The sequence below is a fragment of the Phyllobates terribilis genome, unplaced genomic scaffold (genome assembly GCF_046119375.1).
Source record: "Phyllobates terribilis strain yellow unplaced genomic scaffold, ASM4611937v1 Scaffold_13__5_contigs__length_258822181, whole genome shotgun sequence".
Taxonomy (NCBI): Eukaryota; Metazoa; Chordata; class Amphibia; order Anura; family Dendrobatidae; genus Phyllobates; species Phyllobates terribilis.
Window position 1 is genome coordinate 214,189,667 of NW_027362773.1, and position 25,163 is coordinate 214,214,829.

General features: G+C 47.3%; 1 protein-coding gene across 1 annotated transcript in view; it reads left to right on the forward strand.

The window, feature by feature from the left end:
• LOC141174385 (IST1 homolog) overlaps nucleotides 1-24,466 on the forward strand; it is a 72,045-nt gene extending 47,579 nt beyond the window's left edge. Inside the window, exons 4-10 of the mRNA XM_073659283.1 lie at nucleotides 10,475-10,562; nucleotides 10,939-11,022; nucleotides 12,584-12,673; nucleotides 12,867-12,956; nucleotides 14,785-14,892; nucleotides 15,600-15,630; nucleotides 15,972-24,466. Coding sequence (XP_073515384.1) covers nucleotides 10,475-10,562; nucleotides 10,939-11,022; nucleotides 12,584-12,673; nucleotides 12,867-12,956; nucleotides 14,785-14,892; nucleotides 15,600-15,630; nucleotides 15,972-16,024 — 544 coding nt within the window. The 3' untranslated portion in view covers nucleotides 16,025-24,466. The remainder of the gene's footprint in view (nucleotides 1-10,474; nucleotides 10,563-10,938; nucleotides 11,023-12,583; nucleotides 12,674-12,866; nucleotides 12,957-14,784; nucleotides 14,893-15,599; nucleotides 15,631-15,971) is intronic.
• The last annotated feature ends 697 nt before the right edge of the window (nucleotides 24,467-25,163 follow it).

A 25,163-nucleotide genomic window follows, 5' to 3' on the forward strand; every position in this document is an offset into this window, starting at 1 on the left:
TGCATCTAGCTCTGAAAAAATATTTGGCCTTCTAGTAGTGTGTCGGACTTTCTCTATTAGTCCATCTATACTGACATCCATCAGGTTGCAAATTAAAACTAATTTTTATCTGCATCTACAGTACCTCTGAAAAAATATTTGGGCTTCTAGCAGTGTGTGGGACTATATATTTGGCCTTCTAGTAGTGTGTCGGACTTTCTCTATTAGTCCATCTATACTGACCTCCATCAGGTTGCAAATTAAAACTAATTTTTATCTGCATCTACAGTACCTCTGAAAAAATATTTGGGCTTCTAGTAGTGTGTGGGACTTGTTCTATTAGTCCATCTATACTGACCTCCATCAGGTTGCAAACTGAATATATTTTTTACTGCATCTACCTCTGAAAAAATATTGGGCTTCTAGCTGTGTGTGGGTCTTGTTCTATTAATCCATCTATACTGACCTCCATCAGGTTGCAAACTGAATATATTTTTTTCTGCATCTACCTCTGAAAAAATATTTGGCCTTCTAGTAGTGTGTCGGACTTTCTCTATTAGTCCATCTATACTGACCTCCATCAGGTTGCAAATTAAAACTAATTTTTATCTGCATCTACAGTACCTCTGAAAAAATATTTGGGCTTCTAGCAGTGTGTGGGACTTGTTCTATTAGTCCATCTATACTGACCTCCATCAGGTTGCAAACTGAATATATTTTTTTCTGCATCTACCTCTGAAAAAATATTGGGCTTCTAGCTGTGTGTGGGTCTTGTTCTATTAATCCATCTATACTGACCTCCATCAGGTTGCAAACTGAATATATTTTTTTCTGCATCTACCTCTGAAAAAATATTTGGCCTTCTAGTAGTGTGTCGGACTTTCTCTATTAGTCCATCTATACTGACCTCCATCAGGTTGCAAATTAAAACTAATTTTTATCTGCATCTACAGTACCTCTGAAAAAATATTTGGGCTTCTAGCAGTGTGTGGGACTTGTTCTATTAGTCCATCTATACTGACCTCCATCAGGTTGCAAACTGAATATATTTTTTTCTGCATCTACCTCTGAAAAAATATTGGGCTTCTAGCTGTGTGTGGGTCTTGTTCTATTAATCCATCTATACTGACCTCCATCAGGTTGCAAACTGAATATATTTTTTTCTGCATCTACCTCTGAAAAAATATTTGGCCTTCTAGTAGTGTGTCGGACTTTCTCTATTAGTCCATCTATACTGACCTCCATCAGGTTGCAAATTAAAACTAATTTTTATCTGCATCTACAGTACCTCTGAAAAAATATTTGGGCTTCTAGCAGTGTGTGGGACTTGTTCTATTAGTCCATCTATACTGACCTCCATCAGGTTGCAAACTGAATATAGTTTTTTCTGCATCTACCTCTGAAAAAATATTGGGCTTCTAGCTGTGTGTGGGTCTTGTTCTATTAATCCATCTATACTGACCTCCATCAGGTTGCAAACTGAATATATTTTTTTCTGCATCTACCTCTGAAAAAATATTTGGCCTTCTAGTAGTGTGTCGGACTTTCTCTATTAGTCCATCTATACTGACCTCCATCAGGTTGCAAATTAAAACTAATTTTTATCTGCATCTACAGTACCTCTGAAAAAATATTTGGGCTTCTAGCTGTGTGTGGGACTTGTTGTATTAGTCCATCTATACTGACCTCCATCAGGTTGCAAACTGAATATATTTTTTTCTGCATCTACCTCTGAAAAAATATTTGGCCTTCTAGTAGTGTGTCGTACTTTCTCTATTAGTCCATCTATACTGACCTCCATCAGGTTGCAAATTAAAAATAATTTTTATCTGCATCTACAGTACCTCTGAAAAAATATTTGGGCTTCTAGCTGTGTGCGGGACTTGTTGTATTAGTCCATCTATACTGACCTCCATCAGGTTGCAAACTGAATATATTTTTTTCTGCATCTACCTCTGAAAAAATATTTGGCCTTCTAGTAGTGTGTCGGACTTTCTCTATTAGTCCATCTATACTGACCTCCATCAGGTTGCAAATTCAAAATAATTTTTTTCTGCATCTAACCCAGCCAATAGTTTTGGCCTAATACCACAGTTTGGCCACTCAGCTCTGCTCGGTTACCATCCATTGTTTTTTTGTGCAAACAACTCCAGAGTTGTGAATTAGTTAACCACCAAAATGAGTGGAAAAAGGCCTGCTACTGGTGGAAAGGGGAATAGGCGTGTTGGGAAGGGGAAAAAAGGTTGTGTCCGTGGGGTAGGTGTTAAAGCAACAGTAACATCTGCAGAAGAAAGACCATCTTCCAGCCAAACTAAAATGTCTACTTCTTTTAGCGGACAATGTGATAAGATCCCTTTCTTACGGCCACGCCAATCGCTACAAATTCCAGATGAGGCACAAAAACAGCAGGTGCTTCAACGGATATCAAGTGCTCCTTTAAGTGGGCTCTCCTCCACATCAACTTCAACATCACAAATACTCCAGTCCTCAAAGGTGTCACCCAAATCGCACTTGCTTCCTCACAGCTCCCAAATCTCCAGCTGCCCGTCTGAGTATGAGGTAGAACAGATGGTTGAGTCTGCAGAGCTGTTTACTCATACTATAGCCTGGGAATCAGAGGTCGACTCCAGCGCTTCTGTGAATCCAGACGAGGAAATGATCTGCACTGATGCCCAGAATCTTTATGAGTCAGATCCAGGACCAGACGCAGAAGGTTCTGACCATAATGTAGACCCTCATTCCCAAACTGTAACTCCTGTTGGTGGAGACAATGAGGAAGACGATGATAAGACTCAAATACCTGATTGGAGCGACAACTTTAGTTTTTTGTCAGGGCAGGAACAGGTTGGCTCTGAGGACGACGGGTGTGATAACGCACAGGGTGATGATGATGAGGTCGGAGATCCCACTTACTGTCAACCCACAGTCAGCCAAGAGATGAGGTCAGCAGAGGAGGTGGAGGAAGATGCTAGTGACGACGAGGTCAGGTTGCGCCTTCCTGGACAGAGACGTAGTACTGGAAGCACGTCAACAACTGCATCCTCAAACACAACTCTGCCTCTCACCACAAGTCGTGGTGGCTCTTCAGGTCGCATGGGTGCTAAGCCTTGCATAGCCTGGGCATTTTTTCAGATCGATAAAGATGACCCAACTCGTGTTATCTGTAACATTTGTCAGCAAAAGCTAAGTAGAGGCCAAAAAATACATAGTTTGAGTACTTCATGCATGAACCGGCACATGGACATGAAGCATAAGTTGCAGTGGGAAGCTCAGTGTGCTACAATGCGGCCTAGCCGGCCGGGCCAACCACCGTCTGCCATATCTTGTGCATCCGCGGCCTCTTCATCCTCTGTGACTGGGGGGACAGCAGTCACACCTGTTTTGGGGCGCAGACCTGCCACCTCTTTACCCGCAACAGCCAGCGTGATTGGCAGGTCATCATTTTCTTTGGAGGTGGTAACACCAGCTGGTCTTGAGCGCTGTCCGACATCGATAGCACCACCTTTGGATCAAGGCAACCTAACATGTCCACCTGCATCTTCCTCACAGACCGGCAGTTTGCCGGGGACACCCTTATCAACCCCGTCTAAGCACAATAGCCAGCCCTCGGTCCCTCAGATGTGGACAAGTAAAAGACCATTTCCTCCTAGCCATGAGAAAGCTAAGAGGTTGAATTTCACCATCTGCAAGCTCTTGGCTACAGAAATGCTGCCTTTCCGCCTGGTGGACACAGAGGATTTTCGAGACCTTATGTCCGTCGCAGTGCCCCAGTACCAGATGCCCAGTCGGCACTACTTCTCAAAGAAAGGTGTGCCTGCGCTCCACCAGCATGTCGCACACAACATCACCGCTTCTTTGAGAAACTCTGTGTGTGACAGGGTGCATTTCACCACAGACACTTGGACGAGTAGGCATGGACAGGGGCGTTACATGTCGCTGACTGGGCACTGGGTAACTATGGTGACAGCAGGACAAGGGGCTGCTGTCCAAGTCTTGCCGTCCCCACGAGTTGTGCGTCAATCCTCTTTATGTCAAAGTTCCTCCACTGCTTCTGCCTCCTCAACCTCCTCTCGGTCTTCCACCTGCACCCAAAGCCTGTCTGGTCATGCCACAAGCTTTCTAACTGCGCAGAAGGGATCCTGCACACGTCCTTACTATGCTGGCAGTAGGGCTCAACGTCATCAGGCGGTTTTTACATTGAAATGTCTGGGAAATGTGAGTCACACAGCTGAGGAGTTGTGGTCAGCTCTGGAGAACCAATTTCATGAATGGTTGTCTCCACTGGACCTGAAACCAGGGAAGGCCGTGTGCGACAATGCTGCAAACCTGGGTGCGGCCCTTCGCCGGGGCAATGTCACACACGTGCCTTGTATGGCTCACGTGTTGAACCTGGTTGTCCAGCAATTTTTAGCCCACTATCCCAGACTAGATGGCCTTCTGCAGAGGGCACGGTCGCTGTGTGCTCACTTCCGCCGTTCGCATCCCGCAGCTCAGCGACTTACATCTCTACAGAAGTCGTTGGGCCTGCCACTTCACCGGCTAAAATGCGATGTGCCTACCCGGTGGAATTCAACTCTGCACATGTTGCAGCGACTGTGGCAGCACCGACAAGCCCTGGTGCAATACGTTCTGACGTATAGCCTGGGCCAACGAGATTCAGAGGTGGGGCAAATCACGCTGGAGGAGTGGTCTCAGATCAGGGACCTATGCACCCTTCTGCACAGTTTTGAAATGGCGACGAAGATGTTTAGTGCTGACGATGCCATTATCAGCATGACTATTCCGGTGATTTACATGCTGGAGCACATGTTAAACAGAATTCGGAGTCAGGTGGTGGCACAAGAGGAGGTGGAGGAAGTAGAGGAGGAGGAGTTGTATGCGGAAGGGCTAACATCTGCAAGGTCCAGAAGGTCGGCAGCACCAAGGCGGCAGGCATGTGAGGGTGGGGGAGATGGTTTTACCAGGGCGCATGGTAGCAGCCAAACTAGTGAGGAAGGTGCAGGAGCCCAGGAAGAAGTGGAGGACGAACTGATGGAAGACTCATCAGATGAGGGAGACCTTGATCACATTTCTGTTGTGCGAGGTTGGGGGGAGAGGACAGAGGAAGGAAGCATGATTGTTACCTCGCCACCAACACAACAGGGACTTGGTGCTCCTGGATGCGCAACACACATGAATGCCTTCTTGCTGCACTACCTGCAACATGACCCTCGAATTGTGAGAATTAGAAATAATCCTGACTACTGGGTTGCCACACTGTTAGATCCCCGGTACAAAAGTAAATTTGCAGAAATTATTCCTGCCATAGAAAGGGATGCACGCATGCAGGAGTATCAGCAGAGACTGTTGCAGAATCTTACATGTGCTTTTCCACAAAATACCAGTGGTGCACGTAGTGAATCTCACAGTTCCAACTTGCCAACCGTGGGACCGTCAAGTGTTCAGCACTCAAACCGTAACAGAACCACAGTATCTGCTGGTAACATCAATTTTGCGGAATCATTTCACCACTTTTTTAGCCCATCCTTTGCAAGGCCACAGGAGACAAGAAGTCTGACACATAGTCAACGCCTAGAGACGATGGTACAGGAGTATCTCCAAGTAAACATTGAAGCCACGACTGTGTCACTGGACCCTTGCTCTTTTTGGGCTTCCAATCTGGATAAATGGCCGGAGCTAGCCACTTACGCCTTGGAGATCTTGTCATGCCCCGCAGCCAGCGTTCTGTCTGAACGTGTGTTCAGCGCTGCTGGTGGTGTGCTGACAGATAAGCGCACGCGGCTCTCCACTGATAATGTAGACAGACTCACGTTCATAAAGATGAACAAATCATGGATCCGAAACGACTTTTCTACCCCTGTGTCATCCTGGGGAGAGTAAAAGCTTGATGATTGGTTAAAATCACCCTACCAAACGTTTTAAGCTTTCAAATTACTAATCATGTTTATCTGTATCTTGACTGGAAAATAATTTGGGCTTTGTAGCAGTGTGCAGCACTGATCCTATTAGGCCATCTATAATAAGCTCCACCAGATTTAAAATTAAAAATAATTTTTAGCTGCATCTAGCCCGGAAAATAATTTTGGGGCTCCGAGATGCGCAAGACACATAAGTGCCTTCTTGCTGCACTACCTGCAGCATGACCCTCATATTGTCAGAATTCGAAGTAATCATGACTACTGGGTTGCCACACTCTTAGATCCCCCAAACTTTTCGATCAACCTTTTCATTTTAATAAAGACCAAAAAAATGGTCATTTTTGAAATTATAAGCATTAGCAGGTTGTTAGAAACTGAAATCAAACAGTTTTCAACTCAAAACTTTATTCTAGGTGATGTTACATTTTCACATAGGACCCCTTGTTCGAAAGGAGCTTCTGAACTCTCTCGTCCATTGAATTTGTCAGGTTTTGGATGGTTTCTGCTTCAATTGTTTTGCATGAGGACAGAATACCCTCCCAGAGCTGTTGCTTAGATGTGAACTGCCTCCCGCCATCATAGACACTCCTGTTAATGATGCTCCAAAGTTTCTGAATGGGGTAGAGGTCAGGGGAGCATGGGGGTCACACCATAAGTTTGTCCCCTTTTATGCCCATATCAGCCAGAGATGCAGATGTTTTATGTGCAGCATGAGATGGTGCATTATCATGCAGAAAAATGATCTTGCTGTGAAATACATGGTTCTTCTTCTTGAACCATGGCAGGAAGTGCTGTTTGAGAAAATCCACATACATTATGGAGTTCATCTTTAGCGCCTTCAGGGATCCTAAAGGGGCCGACAATCTCTCTCCCCATGATTCCAGCCCAAAACATTACTCCACCTCCTCCTTGTTGGCGCTGTAGCCGTGTTTGCGTGGGGTGTCCATCAACCAGCCATCCTCCACTCCATCCATCTGGACCATCGAGCGCTGCACGGCACTCATCCGTGAACAAAACAGTTTTGAAATCAGTCTTCATGTAATGTTTGGCCCACTGGAGCCGTTTCTGCTTGTGTGAAGTGGATAGAGGAGGTCGACAGGATGGCGTATGCACAGCTGCAAACCTCTGAAGGACCCTGCATCTTGTTGTTCGGGGGACGTTGGAGGCACAAGCAGCTTCAAAAACTTGTCTGCTGCTATGACAAGGCTTTTTTGCCGCTGCTCTTTCAACCTGACGTAATTGCCTGTAGGAAAGAGTCCTCAATTTGCCCTTATCAGCACGCACACGTGTGTACTGTGAATCAGCTACATACTTCTTGATTGCCAAGACACTTCATCCTGATCATCGCACAATGTTGATTGTAGTCATGCCTTGACCTAAACACTCCACAATTTGTTGCTTCTCAGCAGCCGACACATCCTTTTTCTTTCCCATTTTGGCAGAAAATGTAGGCTGCTTAATAATGTGAGAGAGCCTTCTTAAGTAGTCTTGCCTTTCATTGGACACACCTGCCAAACTAATTAGCACAGGTGTCTGCAATTGCTTACAGTGATATAAAGAGCCCTGACACACATCACCATCAATGAGTTTAACTGACAAACAAACAAATTCTTCCCTTATCACTCCTAAACACTTTTTGCATAATAATTTGGAACGCGGTGTACATGTGCTTTTCCACAAAACACCAGTGGTTCACGTAGTGAATCTTACAGTTCTAACTTGCCAACCGTGGTCTGTATGGAATTGTTCAATAAAGGGCCCAAAATTAAGATAACATAGATGGGAGAGGTCTCTATGAATAGGAATTCCTAAGTATTTGATACCCTGTGAGGGCCAGGCAAAGGGAAAGTTGGACTGGATGGAATCCTATATGGATTTAGGGAGGGAGACATCGAGGGCCTCAGACTTCGCTGCATTGATTTTAAAATTTTACCATGTAACAAAGTGATCTATTTCAGCCATAACAGCAGGGATGGATATATGTGATTGAGTGATATATACTAGGACATCATCAGCAAATAGAGAGCACTTGTACTCGGTGCCTCCCACCTCAATCCACCTAATATTGGGGTTATGGCGAATTGATGAGAGCAGGTGCTCCGTCACTAGGATGTATAAGAGAGGGGACAGAGGACATCCCTGCCTTGTCCCATTGGTGATTGTGAAAGGTGATGAAAATGTTCTGACGCACCCCCTGGGCCTTGGGACACCCGGAGCCGGACCCTTTTTGGTGGATGCTGGTGGTTGTAGTCTTCGTGGCGGCGACCCGGTTCCGTGGCTCAGGGCGGTCAAACCAGTGGCGGAACTATTTATGTGGTTTTGATGTTTAAATGTCCGACTACGCCAGAGTGAACCGCCGCTACAGGGCAGACCGCTGAGGCTGGTGTTGTGGGTGCAGCAGAGCGTAGCATAACTCCCCACGGGAGGAGTATAGCCTCAGGGCAGTGTATGCGGAGGATGGGGGTGATGGTGCAGGGCAGCAGCAGTAACGACACGGAGTCAGTGATGCAGTCCAGGGCCTTTACTCACAGTTCTTATTATCCAGACCACGTCTGCAGGTAACGGCTGCCCACGTCGTACTGTGCTCACCAGGTGAGGGGCTCAGACAACTCCCAGATAACTTTGGAGCACTTCACAGGACCCCCTTTGTGTGTCCTTTGTCTGGCGTTTCTTACCAACACTTCTGTCCGGCTGCCTCGGGCCTCCTCTTGGTAAACTTGGCGCCAGTTTCCCTGACCCTATGTGGTGCCTTCCTAGCGGGTGTAGCGAGGGGCTGCGCCACATAAAATGTCAGAGCCTCCGGTTTCTAGCTGAGGGTCGTTTCCTGCCTCCACTAGTTCGGGGACCGGTCTCCCCCTTTGGCCTGACCCCTCCACGCAGGTGGATTCGGGCGTGCGGTGGCGACTCGCCCGTCCGCACCCCTGGGATCCCTTCATTCCTCGTTCCTGGAGCCTTCTCCGCTCCTCTTCCTTCCTTCTCCCTCTTCCAGGCCTGGGCCTCTGTTACTAGGCCCGCCTCCGGAGCAGAGCTCATGCAGAGCCCCTGCTCCCTGCCACTTCTGCTCAGACTTCTCTGCACTGAACTAAGATGGTGCCCACCTTTTATACTCCCTTCTCAATGCACCCAGGAACTGCTTCCTCCCTGCTCCTGCACTACAGGGTTCCCCTTCCTCAGTGTTCCCTCCCCCCACTCCAGCCAGGGACAGGGACTGTCGTGCCCATCTCAGGGGCATATTGGTCGCCCTGCCCCACGGCAATGTGGTGTAATGCATGCAGGTGTCGGGTCCTGATCCACACTCCATCCTTACCTGAGAGTGAGATATCACACCTCTGGGTGAGGTGCAATACGTCTGTAGCAACCGAGCCCTCAGGGTGCTACAGTTCCATTTATCTTCAGCCTAGGTGACGTATTGCGATACAGGGCCGTGATTTTGGCTATAAAAGGGTCCCCTAGACCCCTACCCCAAGCTTTTTAAGAGAATCATATATGGCGTGCCAGGAGACTCTATGGAATGCTTTCTCAGCATCCAACGAGAGTATCTAATTACAAATTTTTAACTGCATCTAGCCCAGGAAATACTTTGTGCCTAGTAGCAGTGTCTGCTAGTCAGCGGATTATCCCGGCTGTTAAGCAAGCTACACCACCTGTAGTTTAGACACTTAATTTTTTCAAAGGAAATGCTTCGGGACCATGGGATACTCAGTGAAGAGCATCAGGAGGCACCCCAAGGCATAGGGGCTGGGACTGGCAGTAGGATGCCTTGCGGTGGACAGCCGAGCTCGATCCTTATAAAAGCTTTTTAACTGCAGCAGCTTTAGTGGACGCTACTGGAGCTGGAATTACGCGGCTGCTGGCATGAGACTTGCCCTCCAATAGATCCTTGTAAATGGATTTAAAGTGTATTCATTCAAATTAGAGAGACAATTTAAATTAAAAAGCTTAGAGCTGCCTCCACCACAGGGGGGCTCGCTCGACCCACCAGCGGACAGGCACCAGTATTGGGAGAGGGGGGCTGGCCATCAGGGTTCACCGCGGCTCTGGCACAAACCCGGCGACACGGAGGTGGCACGGGCAGGAGCGGACTGGCCGTGTCGGCTTCTCACTTTTTGGATTTTAGAAGGGCATGACATGCCTATATCTGTGTCTCCCCCTCCTTTTACTCCTCCACCTCTTTTCTTTTCGCATGACTATATGTACTTGTCACTTTTCCATGTGTTAGTTGTGTCTTCTGAGCAGTTTGTCAGCTTTTGGACACCTTTGAAGGTGTTTTCTATGTGTTTCTATGTGTTTTTGTTTGCCTGCCATTGGTTTTAACGGTGTTCGAAGGTGTTCGACGAACAGTTCGACGAACAGTTCGGCGAACACACGGGTGTTCGACGAACCGAACCGAACTCGAACACTACGGGGGTGGCTCAACACTAGTCAGATCTTCATAATCATTTATGTATTTCATGTAGAAAACTTTAAAAATACAGTTCAGTGCAATCTCATATTTTTTCTCTAATTACACTAGAACCTCTGCTCTGATTGCTCTGCATCTGCTGTAAGTGTCATTGTTGTGCATTCTTTATACACAGGAGCCTTGATCCGACCCTCTCGGAAGCTGTGTCTACTGTGATCTGGGCGGCCCCACATCTGGAGACTGAGGTCCCCGAGCTGAAGAAAGTAGGTAGAAATCACATAGTTTATAGCAATCAAGAAACTTGGAATGACTGGAGACTATTATATTTAGTTTAAACTTTTACTGAAGTTTGTATAAATAATAAATAGCTCATCTGATGGATTCACATCTACACTGCTCAGTACTGTTGTATAACGTCCTCCATGCTGCTGCTCCTTCTAGACATGTGCTACATAGAGACAGGAGAGCAGGAATTCACCATGTCTGTGTACAGGAGACATTATAGCAGTTAGATGAGCCAAAGCCAGGATTTAATGGAATGAAAAATATAACAGAAGGACTTCTCCTTCCTCTGGCTTTGTGTGACTTCAGCCTTAAGACTGAATATATAGTGATGAGACCATGTTTTCATTATTACAGGTAGTTCAGCAACTTTGCCTAAGATACAGCAAAGAATATGGCAACCTCTGTAGGGTCAACAATCTTAAGACAGTTAATCCAAAAGTAAGTATAATATGCATATTGTGTCCTTTGTGTTATCCACCTGGAATCCGGGCAGAATAATCCATGCTATTAGACACTAAGATGAAAAAAATTTGTGTATGCACCATAGAGATAGCCAACCTGATACCAGTGGCATAACGCTAGTAGAGGCAGAAAATGTGAACTCCCATCCCCACCACCCGGCATCCTCAGGATGCAGATACCATTGAATAGAATAGTGAAAAAGAGAGCAGTCTTGTCCTTTTACCACCATTCAGCCTGTGTGTCTGAGTACCAGTGCAGCAGGTGCAAAGACATCACTAGATCGCACCTGCTGTTCAGAGCCTCTGTTCACACACAGAACGGAGTGGAGCATGTGAGTAGTTTTCTTTTTCCTTTATTTTATCAGTGCGTACTTGTAGGGGACTGTGGTGACATAGTGTATTGGGGGGTGCATAAGACTGTGTGGGATCCATCAGACTGTGTGGGGGGCTGTGGGACCATCATACTGTGCTGGAGGTTGTGGGGTGCTTTCATATTGTCTGGGGGGGCTGTGGGGCCATCATACTGTGTTGGAGACTGTGGGGTGCTTTCATACTATCTGGGGGGCTGTGTGGCCATCATACTGTGTTGTAGGCTGCGGGGCACTATCATACTGTCTGGAGGGCTGTGGAGGACACAGACTTATTGTCTGGAGGGCTGTGAGGCCATAATACTGTGTGCGGGGACTATGGGGCCATTAAACTGTGTTGGAGGCTGCGTGGTGCTCTCACACTGTCTGGGGGCTGTGGGGCTATCATACTGTGTTGGAGGCTGTGGGGTGCTATCATACTGTCTGGTTGGCTGTGGAGGACATGGACATACTGTCTGGGGGGCTGTGAGGCCATAATACTGTTTGCGGGGGGTGTTAAACTGTGTTGGAGGCTGTGGGGTGCTTTCACACTGTCTGCGGGGCTGTGGGGCTATCATACTGAGTTGGAGGCTGTGTGGTGCTGTCATACTGTCTGGGTGGCTGTGGAGGACATGGACATACTGTCTGGGGGGGGCTATGAGGCCATAATACTGTGTGCGGGGGCTGTGGGGCCGTTAAACTGTGTAAAGGGGCTGTTGGAGCTGCATATTGTGTGGGAAACACCATAGCAGCATCATACTTTTCTGGGGCACTGTGGGGTCATTATACTGTGCATGTGAGGGGTACTGTGGGGGAATTCACTAAATGGGAATCATACTGTGTATGGGAGACATTTTTGGGGGCATCATACTCTATTGGGGTTCTAAAAGGGTTATCGTAGTGGGTAAGAACACTAAGGGGCTTCGATAGGGACAAAATTACTGTGTTAGTGCTGCAAAACAAGCCCCTCTCCCTGTCTTTAAAAGTTGGGAGTATGCCCTTCTGTAACTGTGCCTATGTGTCATGACCCCGCCTGCGCCACCGATTAGTTTTTTGGAAGGGGTCTTTTGCTATTGGGCCCATGATTTCTGTACACACGCCTGGCATTTATACCAAGGAAAAAATTGAAATGCTTGCTAAAATTACATATTTATAGTAAATGAAAGGTCTTCTTTAAATTTCTTCCAACAGGTGATCGAATTGCTCACTGCAGAAAAGACGTCCATTGTTGTGATAAACAGACATCTGGCCAACATTGCCAAAGAGTTCGGAATAGACAAGGTTGGTATTAATAAGGACGGAGCAGAGAAAAATCTGCCTTAAATATGGGATCAGTGTCCTGAGCCCTCCGTTATGAAGAAAGTCTACAATAGACTCAATCCAAGGCATAATGAGTCCTCAAATACAACCTTCTAGTTTTTAGATGACATATTTGCATTAAATATATTAATTACTATTGTTTTTTTTTCATTAGGTTGACTTTACTTATGGCAGTACTGGTTCTGATGCAAGTTTCGATAGTTTTACCCAACTTAATTCATCGTGCCCGTATCCACAAAACAACGTGAGTCTGAATATGGCATTAGGTGATGATGATCGTGTTGGCCAAATAATTAACTCCTTTAGTATATTCCTACTTTTTCTCAGGAGAGGTCATCAATATCAGAATGGTGGTGGTCCGACACCTGGCATTTCCAAACTTCCAAACTCCAAGGAACAGGAAAGAGATACTCATTGCAAATCATACTGCGTGCCATGGCAAATTATTTTAGTTTTGTCACACCATTAACCACACACAGTAATTTGTGTATGCCAATGGATAAATGGTGCCCCTTGTAAAGCCCCTTAGTCTTCCCACTCAGTTTAATACTCCATTTAGCCCCCATAGAGTATGACTCCCCCACAATTCCCCACTACCCAGAATGATGCCATAACTATACTCACTCCACACATTGATGTACTGACAGTGCTCCCTTACACACACAATATGGGACCACAGAGCCCCCACACAGTATGATGCCCCCATACACATTATGATGCCCCCACAGTGCCCCTCCTACACAGCCTTCATAGTATATGCCCTCAGTGCCCTTTGTACATGATGCTCCCACAATGCTCCACACACTTTAAGATGCCCACAGGACTTCCCACACAGAATGATGCTCCCACAATTGCTTCACATAGTATGATGCCCCCACAGTCCCTCACTCACACAGCATGATGCTCCCACAGTCCCCCTACACAGTATGATGTCCTCACAGTCTCCCCACACAGTATCATGCCTCAATGTCCCCCACACACAGTATGTTTCCCCAACAGTCTCTTACCCACACACCATGATTCCCACAGTCTCCCACACAGTATGAAACCCCCACAGTCCCTCACTCACACAGCGTGATGAACCCACAGTCCATTTACACAGTTTCATGCCCCCACAGTCCATCACCCACACAATATGAGGCCCCCACAGCCCTCTTACACAGTATGATGCCCTCACAGTCTCCCCACACAGTATGATGCCTCAACATTCCCCACACACAGTATGAAGCCCCAACAGTTTCTTAACCCCACAGTATCACAGTACGATACCCCTTCTGTCCCCTCACACAGTAAGATGCCCCCACATTCCCCCAGACACAGTATAATGCTTTCACAGTCCCTCCCACACAGTATAATACCCCTTCAGTCCCCTAAACTAGTATGATGCCTCCATGTTCCTCCTACACAGCATGAGGCTTCCATAGTCCCCTTCACACAGTAAGATGCCCCCACACGACCCCTATGATGCCTTCACAGTCCCCTCACACAATATGATGCCGCCACAGTTCCTACCTCTCAGTATGATGCCCCACAGTTTTTCGCCCTGTAAACAAATGCCCCCACAGTGCCCCCAGTATGGCATCTCTCAACCTCAACTGACTGGCAATTAAGGAAAAAAACACCCCTCGCACCACCATTAAATTCAACCATATCTGTGCTTTTAAAGTTGCAGATACAGTTGACTCAGGACATACTGCCGGTCAGTTCCCCAAACCAGGGACTTTCTCGTTGGATACTGGACGGTTGGAAGTCATGGGCACCTCCACCGATCATTTGTTTGCAGGTCTTCCGGCTGCCAAAATTAAATGGCGTAGGCGGGACACCACAGCGCCATACACTGTGTAGTGGCCACTCTCAAGTACTGCAGCTCAGCTCCCATCACTTCAATGGGAATTATGATTCAAATTTGGCAAAAAGGGCTATATAAAACTGAGCCAGGAGATATGATCTGTCATAAATAGAATTGCTGCATTTTATTTGGCACAATCAAAAAAATTGCTGCAAAGAAAAAGAAAGTAATAAGAGTATATATCGATGCATCTGCCTTATGACAGATTGTGGATTTTTTATAGGAACACTTTCCAGATGCAGAGAAGATTTACAAAGACGTTGTTGGTGATTCTCCTTCTGAGGCAAAAGGCATACCCTGGTCTGCAGAAGATGAGACTGCAGGAAATTCAGTGAGTCTTTAAAAAAAAGGCTTATGAACCACTGAGACTTTCTAAGATTCTAAAGCAGAGCTCCAAATTCCCTGCTTCCCTCCACTCCACCATAGAAGTAAATGAGCAAATTCTTGAAGCGTTTAGCCACCACTAGGGGGAGCAATATTAATAATGACTTCATAAGAGAATTTTAGCTGTGACTGCAGTCAAAATTTCTACTTACAGAGCATGTGTGACCATTCTGAGAGGCAATCAAAAGAACACCAGGGGGCGCCAAACCAAATCTGTTACAGCACTATCCAGACACAAGACCATCTTTCATAACTGATTTCAATAGAAAAATAATGTTTTGTGTGATCTAAAAAAAAAATGGGATATTTAATTGTGGGACAACATCTTTAAAAAAAAACCCTATGATGTATATTTTGATCGCTGATCATTGCAGTTTAACCACGTAAATGCTTCTGCCAGTTTTTGCTTTATTTAAATCCACCGTTCGGTTCCGGGGATACAGAACTTTTTATTTAGTGCTAATTTTTATGGTCTTTTAAAAAGGGGCGTGGTTCAAAACATAGAAAAGACTAAAGACACGCCCCTGAGGATCTTTAGATCCTAAAAAAAATGGTATATTCAGACAAGCAGCAGGAATAAAAGAGCAAGAAGTGACCAGATCCTCCTTAATGAACAATATAAGGAATTCATTTTGAATTTTTCTTTTCTCGCAGGAAAATCCTGACTTTAATGTAACGAATGAAGGTGAGCACTGAATTCTGACACTGATCAGTATTGGTTGAACGATGAAGGATGGGAATTCAGGCAGTGATAATAGTCTGATTCGCTATGTTATATGAACCTGAGCATTTAGTACATTTAAAGGGGTTGTCTGGTCTAATTAAACACATTATCATGGGAATTGATGGGGTAGAAATAATAAAATCTGACTTCTCTGGTACTGGAAGTGATCACATCACCATTTTTTTTTACCCCGTAAACCTGATTTAAACAATAGGTGACGATAAATTCACTTTAAAGGATTTGTCCACATTTGCATTTACAGTACATGTGTTAGTTATTTGTCTCTCCACTTTCTTTGGTAGGTGTCGGATTTAAGCCAGAACTGTGGAAAGACGACCAAAACAAAAAGTTCTGAACACCAATGTCTGAAGAATCACTAAGTCACACCACAATCATAGAAGAAGTGACAATGCTCTGTAAATTCTGAGGAAATTGTCATAAAGTCTGCTTATCCTGTTTGTTTTTATTTTTAAATATTGCTCCATGTTAGTTTTAGAGGGGTCATTTTTATTGTGCATGAAATGTGATGTAATAGAAGTTACTAATGTATTAATTGTTGAAATTTCTTGCAATGTCCTGATTTAAGAGCCTTGTTCCAGATCCTGGCAGGTCGTCCTGAGATTCCAGACCCTAACCCCATCCATGATGAAGCATAAGGAGTGACAGACTTGCAGGGGGCTCAGGAGCATAACAAAAAGCCACTTTGTTTTGGTCAGGGTATTCAGATACAATGCTAAGAGCAGCAAACTGGGTGAAAGAAAATCTAGCCACAGCTCTGGAGGGGTCTGGCTTTCCTTATTTGCTAAGTGAGACCTCTTCTTCCTCATGGCCAATGTAAAGACTGCTAATATACTAAGACAGCCAGCCCCCTTTTCTGTCTTTGTATTGTCCATAGGGGAGAATGGCCTTGACTTAACTAATATACTAAGACAGCCAGCCCCCTTTTCTGTCTTTGCATTGTCCATAGGGGAGAATGGCCTTGACTTAACTAATATACTAAGACAGCCAGCCCCCTTCTCTGTCTTTGCATTGTCCATAAGGTAGAATGACCTTGACTTAACTAATATACCAAGACAGCCAGCCTCCTTTTCTGTCTTTGCATTGTCCATAGGGGAGAATGGCCTTGACTTAACTAATATACCAAGACAGCCAGCCCCCTTTTCTGTCTTTGCATTGTCTGTAGGGGAGAATGGCCTTGACTTAACTAATATACTAAGACAGCCAGCCCCCTCTTCTGTCTTTGCATTGTCTGTAGGTGAGAATGGCCTTGACTTAACTAATATGCTAATGTAGCACCCTGAGGATTCTGCTGCTACAGGGGTATTGCACCTCAAGCCAGAGGTGTGATATTCCACTCCCGGGTAAGGATGGAGTGTGGAACTGAGCTCAGTAGGCTGCATGCACTACATACATCCCATTTCCGGGGGACAGATCAATGGTACTCCCACTAGGTAAATGTGCAGGTACAACAGTGTCTGTCCCTGGCTGGAGTGGGAGGGGGGTGGAACATCCCAGTAGTGTAGGGGCAGATAGGGGGAGCAGTCTGGGTAATGCTAGGAGCTCATTGGGTGCTGGTCACCTGAGCTCACACATAGAGGGAGTATATAAGGTGGGAACCATCTTAGATCAGGGTCAGACAGGCAGACAGTTACCAGTCAGTCTGTTGTAGAGGGTCAAGCAGTTCTGAAAGAAGAGAGAGAGGAGAAGAAAAGGACCCAGAGGGGAAGAAGAGGGAACCCCAAGAGCCCAAATACAACCAGAAGGGTGAAGGGTTGGCACAAGGGTACCGGATCCCAAGCTGGTGGAGGGCACTAATCCTCAGCCAGAGACCGGAGGTTGTGGGCAGGATCTGCCACGACCCCCCACTAAATCCACTGCGAAGGCACACCAAGTATAGGGTCAGGGAACCCAGAGACAAGGGTTTTACCAACAAGAGGCCCGAGGGAGCCGGAAATAAGTGGATCCCTGGTGGGGAAGGCCAGAGAAAAGGAACGTCAGAGAGGGAGCTCAGGATCACGCTCCAGAATTACCTGGGGGTTGGCCGAGTCCAGGACCTGGTGGACGCAGCACGGCTCGGGCGGTCACTCAAGGCCGGAGTGACCAGCACAACAGCAGTAAGTAAAAACCCTGAACTGCACAGCCCGACTCTGAGTCTTATTACCACCCTCACTGCACCACCACAACCACCACCCTCTACAACTGACCCCCTGAGGCTATACCCCTCCCGTTGGGGGTTATACTACCAGAAGCTGCACACACACCACCAGCCTCAGCGGACCCTGCTGCAGCGGCGGCCGAATTGACCGCAAATCAACGGGTGGCGTAGTCGACACTAAAGAACATCCAGCAACATCTGTAGGACTGCCACACACTGAGCTTGACACCCTGGGCACGGACCGGGTCACCGCCACTCGGAGACTACAACCCCCATCTGATCCGGCTCCGGGTATCCCCCAAACAACACTGGCCCAGGGGGCGCGTCAACTTTGGCGTAGTCGGCAGGATAACGTGCCCGCAACAACCGGGTACTGCGTGCCTGAAGAAAAGTTCACCGTTACCTCAAAAAGAAGTCTCCCGCCGGTTCCGGAGGGTCCCCGCCAACGGACCCCATCACAGGTCGTTTCCCGCCGGTTGTCCGCCATTTGCAGCTTTTTCCCGCCATCCATGGAGTTTCCCGCCACTGGGAGACGATTCCCGCCATTTCCAAAGATTTCCCGCCTTGGAAGAGCGGACGCCATTATGGGCGTGCCAGAGGGTGGCAAAAGGCCACCTCCCATCGTGGGCCAGGTCGAAGAATGGCGCCAAAAGCCGAAACCGCGCCCACCAACAGAGACTGTGATGCTGGAAGTGTCCATCAGCGTGAGAGAACTGCCCCTGGAACTGCCCCGGGACCACCCTCAATGTGGGCGGAGACGGAACAAGAGAGCGAAGATGGGTGCAGCCTGGAGGAGTCTGGAGAGAGCGCACCCGGAGACAAGAAGTCTGGAGAGGACTCCGGAGGAGCCGTACCCGGAGATGGAGGGAGAGACAGGCAGCACCGACCCAGTGGTCAGGAGCCTGCTGCAAGCAACAACCCCACTAGGCTTAGTGGAGATCCTAGCACAGCTCCCCCGAGACCGGGAGTGTGCACAGACCGCGCTGGAGGGCCTCGCACGGAGGATGGCCCAGGTGCAGCAAGACACGCTGACGGAGTGGAGCCGTGAGATGGCCCAGCAGACCGGAACCCGTCAGCGGAGCACGCCACCCGAGACGAGGAGACAGACCGCCTCTGAGGATGGTGCAGGAGGAGTGAAGGCCGGAGACGGCGCCGAGGAGGGAGCTGAACGGACGGAGGCAGGTAAAGGGGACGTCTCTACCCCGAGCCGAGAAACCGTGTACCTGTCCCAGCTCCCCGTCGCAGAGCCCGAAATTCCCCCAGCCGTGCCCGTCGCTGCATCGTCACCGTGCCAGACTAGGCCTCAAGCAGAAGCCGCGGCCGCGACCCCTGTGACGTCACACGCCTCGACCCTGAGCGCGACCAAACAGGAAATACCATCGGCCTGGTCGCAAGGTCTAGTACCTCCGGGCGCCGCAATTCCAACAGCGCCCCCTACCTCCGCGGAGCCACCGGCCTGGTCGCAGGGCCGAGTACCCCCGGGCGCCGCCGTCCTTACGGTGCCCTTTACCTTTAGGGTGCCCCAAGCCTGGTCGCAAGGCCTGGTCAACCCGGGCGCCGCTACCATCAACGCGCCCTCAACATCTCGAGTGCCGCACCTGGGCGAAGATCTATTTGCCCAGCACACGTGCCCGGATGGGCAGCCCTTTGTATGGCCCCAGGAGTACTACCAACTGGAACTCCAAAGAGCAAGGCCCCTGTGCGAGCCCCTGATTCCGGCTCCGAAGCCCGTCAGGAGAACCCCGCTCCCGCTAGAAGAAGCACAATTCGAGTGGGATCCCACCGGAGGAGACCTCATGGGGTTCACTCAAGAAACGCGGGCAGCCGCAGCAGAGCGAGTGGAGTGCTGCCGTCAGCAGTTGGCAGCCTTCGAGCAAGAGGACCCGGACGGGTCTGAAGACAAAGAAGGAGCAGGAGGACGCCGTCGTTAAAGTACGGTAAAGAGACTGTATATAGTTACCCGTCAGGGTATAAGAACTGTTACTGCTGCTAGTTAAAATATAGTCCCCGTTGGGACCAGCAAATTGAACTGTTCCAGTGTGTCCCATCTCCCCACAGGCTGAGGACTGTGAGCAGCCATCCCTTTTCCCCACTGGCCGAGGACTGAGAGCGGCCACTTTCCCCCTGTATATAGTTGCGCTTTCTAAGGCGCCCCCTACTGGTTTTATAAGGAAACCGTTTTTCTACAAGAGACTGTCGCACTTTACCCGGTCACAAGTCGCACCGTGGCCGGAGGAGCAAGAGTGTTAACAAGAATATTGATATATATATAATGTTTTATATGTTATTGTTGTTATGAAAATTTGTATGTTTGATGTTTTTATTCTCTTACAGCCCGAGGACGTGCTGTGATTTACCAGGGGGGAATGTAGCACCCTGAGGATTCGGCTGCTACAGGGGTATTGCACCTCAAGCCAGAGGTGTGATATTCCACTCCCGGGTAAGGATGGAGTGTGGAACTGAGCTCAGTAGGCTGCATGCACTACATACATCCCATTTCTGGGGGACAGATCAATGGTACTCCCACTAGGTAAATGTGCAGGTACGACAGTGTCTGTCCCTGGCTGGAGTGGGAGGGGGGTGGAACATCCCAGTAGTGTAGGGGCAGATAGGGGGAGCAGTCTGGGTAATGCTAGGAGCTCATTGGGTGCTGGTCACCTGAGCTCACACATAGAGGGAGTATATAAGGTGGGAACCATCTTAGATCAGGGTCAGACAGGCAGACAGTTACCAGTCAGTCTGTTGTAGAGGGTCAAGCAGTCCTGAAAGAAGAGAGAGAGGAGAAGAAAAGGACCCAGAGGGGAAGAAGAGGGAACCCCAAGAGCCCAAATACAACCAGAAGGGTGAAGGGTTGGCACAAGGGTACCGGATCCCAAGCTGGTGGAGGGCACTAATCCTCAGCCAGAGACCGGAGGTTGTGGGCAGGATCTGCCACGACCCCCCACTAAATCCACTGCGAAGGCACACCAAGTATAGGGTCAGGGAACCCAGAGACAAGGGTTTTACCAACAAGAGGCCCGAGGGAGCCGGACATAAGTGGATCCCTGGTGGGGAAGGCCAGAGAAAAGGAACGTCAGAGAGGGAGCTCAGGATCACGCTCCAGAATTACCTGGGGGTTGGCCGAGTCCAGGACCTGGTGGACGCAGCACGGCTCGGGCGGTCACTCAAGGCCAGAGTGACCAGCACAACAGCAGTAAGTAAAAACCCTGAACTGCACAGCCCGACTCTGAGTCTTATTACCACCCTCACTGCACCACCACAACCACCACCCTCTACAACTGACCCCCTGAGGCTATACCCCTCCCGTTGGGGGTTATACTACCAGAAGCTGCACACACACCACCAGCCTCAGCGGACCCTGCTGCAGCGGCGGCCGAATTGACCGCAAATCAACGGGTGGCGTAGTCGACACTAAAGAACATCCAGCAACATCTGTAGGACTGCCACACACTGAGCTTGACACCCTGGGCACGGACCGGGTCACCGCCACTCGGAGACTACAACCCCCATCTGATCCGGCTCCGGGTATCCCCCAAACAACACTGGCCCAGGGGGTGCGTCAACTTGTCACTAAGACAGCCAGCCCCCTTTTCTGTCTTTGCATTGTCAATAAGGGAGAATGGGCTGGACTTAGAGAAGGGGGCTGGTGGTCTTAGTATAATAGGTAAGTCATGCCCTTTCTCCCTTTTGAACAATGTAAATTCAGAGAAGGGTGCTGGCTGTCTTAGTATATTAGTTAGATCAAGGCAATTCTCCATTAAGAACAATGCAAAGACAAAGAAGGGGGCTGGCTTTCTTAGTATATTAGTTAAGTCAAGGTCATTCTCCCTTATGGACAATGCAATGAAAGAGAAGGGGGCTGACTGTCTTAGTATATTAATTAAGTCAAGGAGATTCTCCTTTATAGACAATGCAAAGACAGAGAAGGGGGCTGTCTGTTTTAGTATTTTAGTTAAGTCAAGGCCATTCTCTCTTATGGACAATGCAAAGAGAGAGAGAAGGGGACTGGCTGTCTTAGTATATTAGCTAAGTCAAGGCCATTCTCTCATATGGACAATGCAAAGACAGAAAAGGGGGCTGTCTGTCTTAGTATATTAGCTAAGTCAAGGCCATTCTCTCTCATGGGCAATGCAAAGGCAGAGAAGGGGGCTGGCTGTCTTAGTATATTAGCTAAGTCAAGGCTATTCTCCCATATGGACAATGCAAAGACAGAAAAGGGTGCTGGCTGTCTTAGTATATTAGCTAAGTCAAGGCCATTCTCTCATATGGACAATGCAAAGACAGAAAAGGGGGCTGGCTGTCTTAGTATATTAGCTAAGTCAAGGCCATTCTCCCATATGGACAATGCAAAGACAGAGAAGGGGGCTGGCTGTCTTAGTATATTAGCTAAGTCAAGGCCATTCTCCCATATGGACAATGCAAAGACAGAGAAGGGGGCTGGCTGTCTTAGTATATTAGCTATGTCAAGGCCATTCTCCCATATGGACAATGCAAAGACAGAAAAGGGGGCTGGCTGTCTTAGTATATTAGCTAAGTCAAGGCCATTCTCTCATATGGACAATGCAAAGACAGAAAAGGGGGCTTGCTGTCTTAGTATATTAGCTAAGTCAAGGCCATTCTCCCCTATGGACAATGCAAAGACAGAGAAGGGGGCTGGCTGTCTTAGTATATTAGCTAAGTCAAGGCCATTCTCTCTCATGGACAATGCAAAGACAGAGAAGGGGGCTGGCTGTCTTAGTATATTAGCTAAGTCAAGGCCATTCTCTCTCATGGACAATGCAAATACAGAGAAGGGGGCTGGCTGTCTTAGTATATTAGCTAAGTCAAGACCATTCTCCCATATGGACAATGCAAAGACAGAAAAGGGGGCTGGCTGTCTTAGCATATTAGCTAAGTCAAGGCCATTCTCTCATATGGACAATGCAAAGACAGAAAAGGGGGCTGGCTGTCTTAGTATATTAGCTAAGTCAAAGCCATTCTCCCATATGGACAATGCAAAGACAGAGAAGGGGGCTGTCTGTCTTAGTATATTAGCTAAGTCAAAGCCATTCTCCCATATGGACAATGCAAAGACAGAGAAGGGGGCTGTCTGTCTTAGTATATTAGCTAAGTCAAGGCCATTCTCTCTCATGGACAATGCAAAGACAGAGAAGGGGGCTGGCTGTCTTAGTATATTAGCTAAGTCAAGGCCATTCTCTCTCATGGACAATGCAAAGACAGAGAAGGGGGCTGGCTGTCTTAGTATATTAGCTAAGTCAAGGCCATTCTCTCATATGGACAATGCAAAGACAGAAAAGGGGGCTGGCTGTCTTAGTATATTAGCGAAGTGAAGGCCATTCTTCCTTATGAACAATGTAAAGACACAGAAGGGGGCTGGCTGTCAGTATATTAGTTAAGTCAAGAACATTCTTCCTTATGGACAATGTAAAGATAGAGAAGGGGGCTGGCTTAGCTATTGAACTGAACCAAACAGCCAACCCTCTTCACAAAATACCACAATTAAAATGTAGGGGGCGTTATCAGGATTAACATAGAAGTGGAGCTTCCAGGACCAGAAGAGGGAACTGACACTGGAATATAGCTGCAGTAAATTAGAAAGTTCATAGATCATGTACAGATTACCCTGTTTATTGCCCTACAGTTAAAAAAAAGTATATCACATGGTGTTTTTTTTATTTTTTTTTATTTTTACAATGGATGTCTATAAACCTATGTATGTGCATATCATGAGATACATTGCAGCCTTATGTCGGAGGTATAAGTTGGGAGTTTTTCCAGGAAAACAGGAGTGAATAGGGCAAAATTGATTTCTTCACCAGTTTAGGAAACATTTATGTAATGAAATAAAATGGCAGAAATATTATGATTTATTTTGTAGCCAGAAGAGCAGGTTGTTACCGCTCGAGTCTCATTACAAGTAAGATGTCCTAATTAATAAGACACGTGGGGAAAGTGATGTCATAAAGATATGATGGGATAAACTAGAAGATGGTATTTATCTCATATTGATATTCACGTTAGTATCTGAGGTACGATATGAATACAAAAAAAAATCCTTTTAAGTCTATTTAATGAATATGGATTCACCCGATGTGTCCTTCATCTTCTGCATTAAGTTTCCTTGGCTAATCACTGTTTACTGTTCTTAAAGTTGCCTATTTCTTGGTACCCTCAATGCTGAGAAATACAGGCAGATACTTATCAATCATGAAACACCGTCAGGGAGGCGTTTGATTGGCTCCAGATTTTTTTATAGCCGGACAACAAACATTTAGCCAATGTCATTAAGAACTATCTTCAGTGTAAAGAAGAACAAGAAGTCCTGGAGTCTCCCTTCGAGCAAATCTGGGACGTCATTGATCGGCAATTGCAAAGGTAGCTGCCAGCAGCGAATCTTGATGATTTGCTCAAGTGCATTCAGCGTGGCAGAACATTCCTCAGATGACCAAAACCTCATTGATGGCAGCCGAGGCTGTAAGTGCCGGGATTTCTGCACGTGGCACTCTTACTCCTTACTGAATAAATTGAGATGTTTTTAAATATTTGGTTTAGTTTTTTCATCATTTGCAGATCAGTAGCATGTCTTCGTCCTGTGATTATGACAATATCTAATATTTAATAAAAACTTTCAAGAAACAACAATTGTCAAACTTTGAATTTTTTTGTACTCTTAATACCAATAGTCATACTACACTGCTCAAAAAAATAAAGGGAACACTTAAACAACAGAATATAAGTAAATCAAACTTTACTTATCAAACTTCTGTGAAATCAAACTGTCCACTTAGGAAGCAACACTGATTGACAATCAATTTCACATGCTGTTGTGCAAATGGAATAGACAATAGATGGAAATTATTGGCAATTATCAAGACACCCTCAATAAAGGAGTGGTTCTGCAGGTGGGGACCACAGACCACATCTCAGTACCAATGCTTTCTGGCCGATGTTTTGGTCACTTTTGAATGTTAGTTGTGCTTTCACACTTGTGGTAGCATGAGATGGACTCTACAACCCACAGAAGTTGCTCAGGTAGCGCAGCTCATCCAGGATGGCACATCAATGCGAGCTGTGGCAAGAAGGTTTGTTGTGTCTGTCAACGTAGTGTCCAGAGGCTGGAGGCGCTACCAGGAGACAGGCCAGGACACCAGGAGACGTGGAGGGGGCCGTTGGAGGGCAACAACCCAGCAGCAGGACCGCTACCTCCGCCTTTGTGCAAGGAGGAACAGGAGGAGCACTTCCAGAGCCCTGCAAAATGACCTCCAGCAGGCCACAAATGTGCATGTGTCTGCACAAATGGTTAGAAACCGACTCCATGAGGGTGGTATGAGGGCCCGAC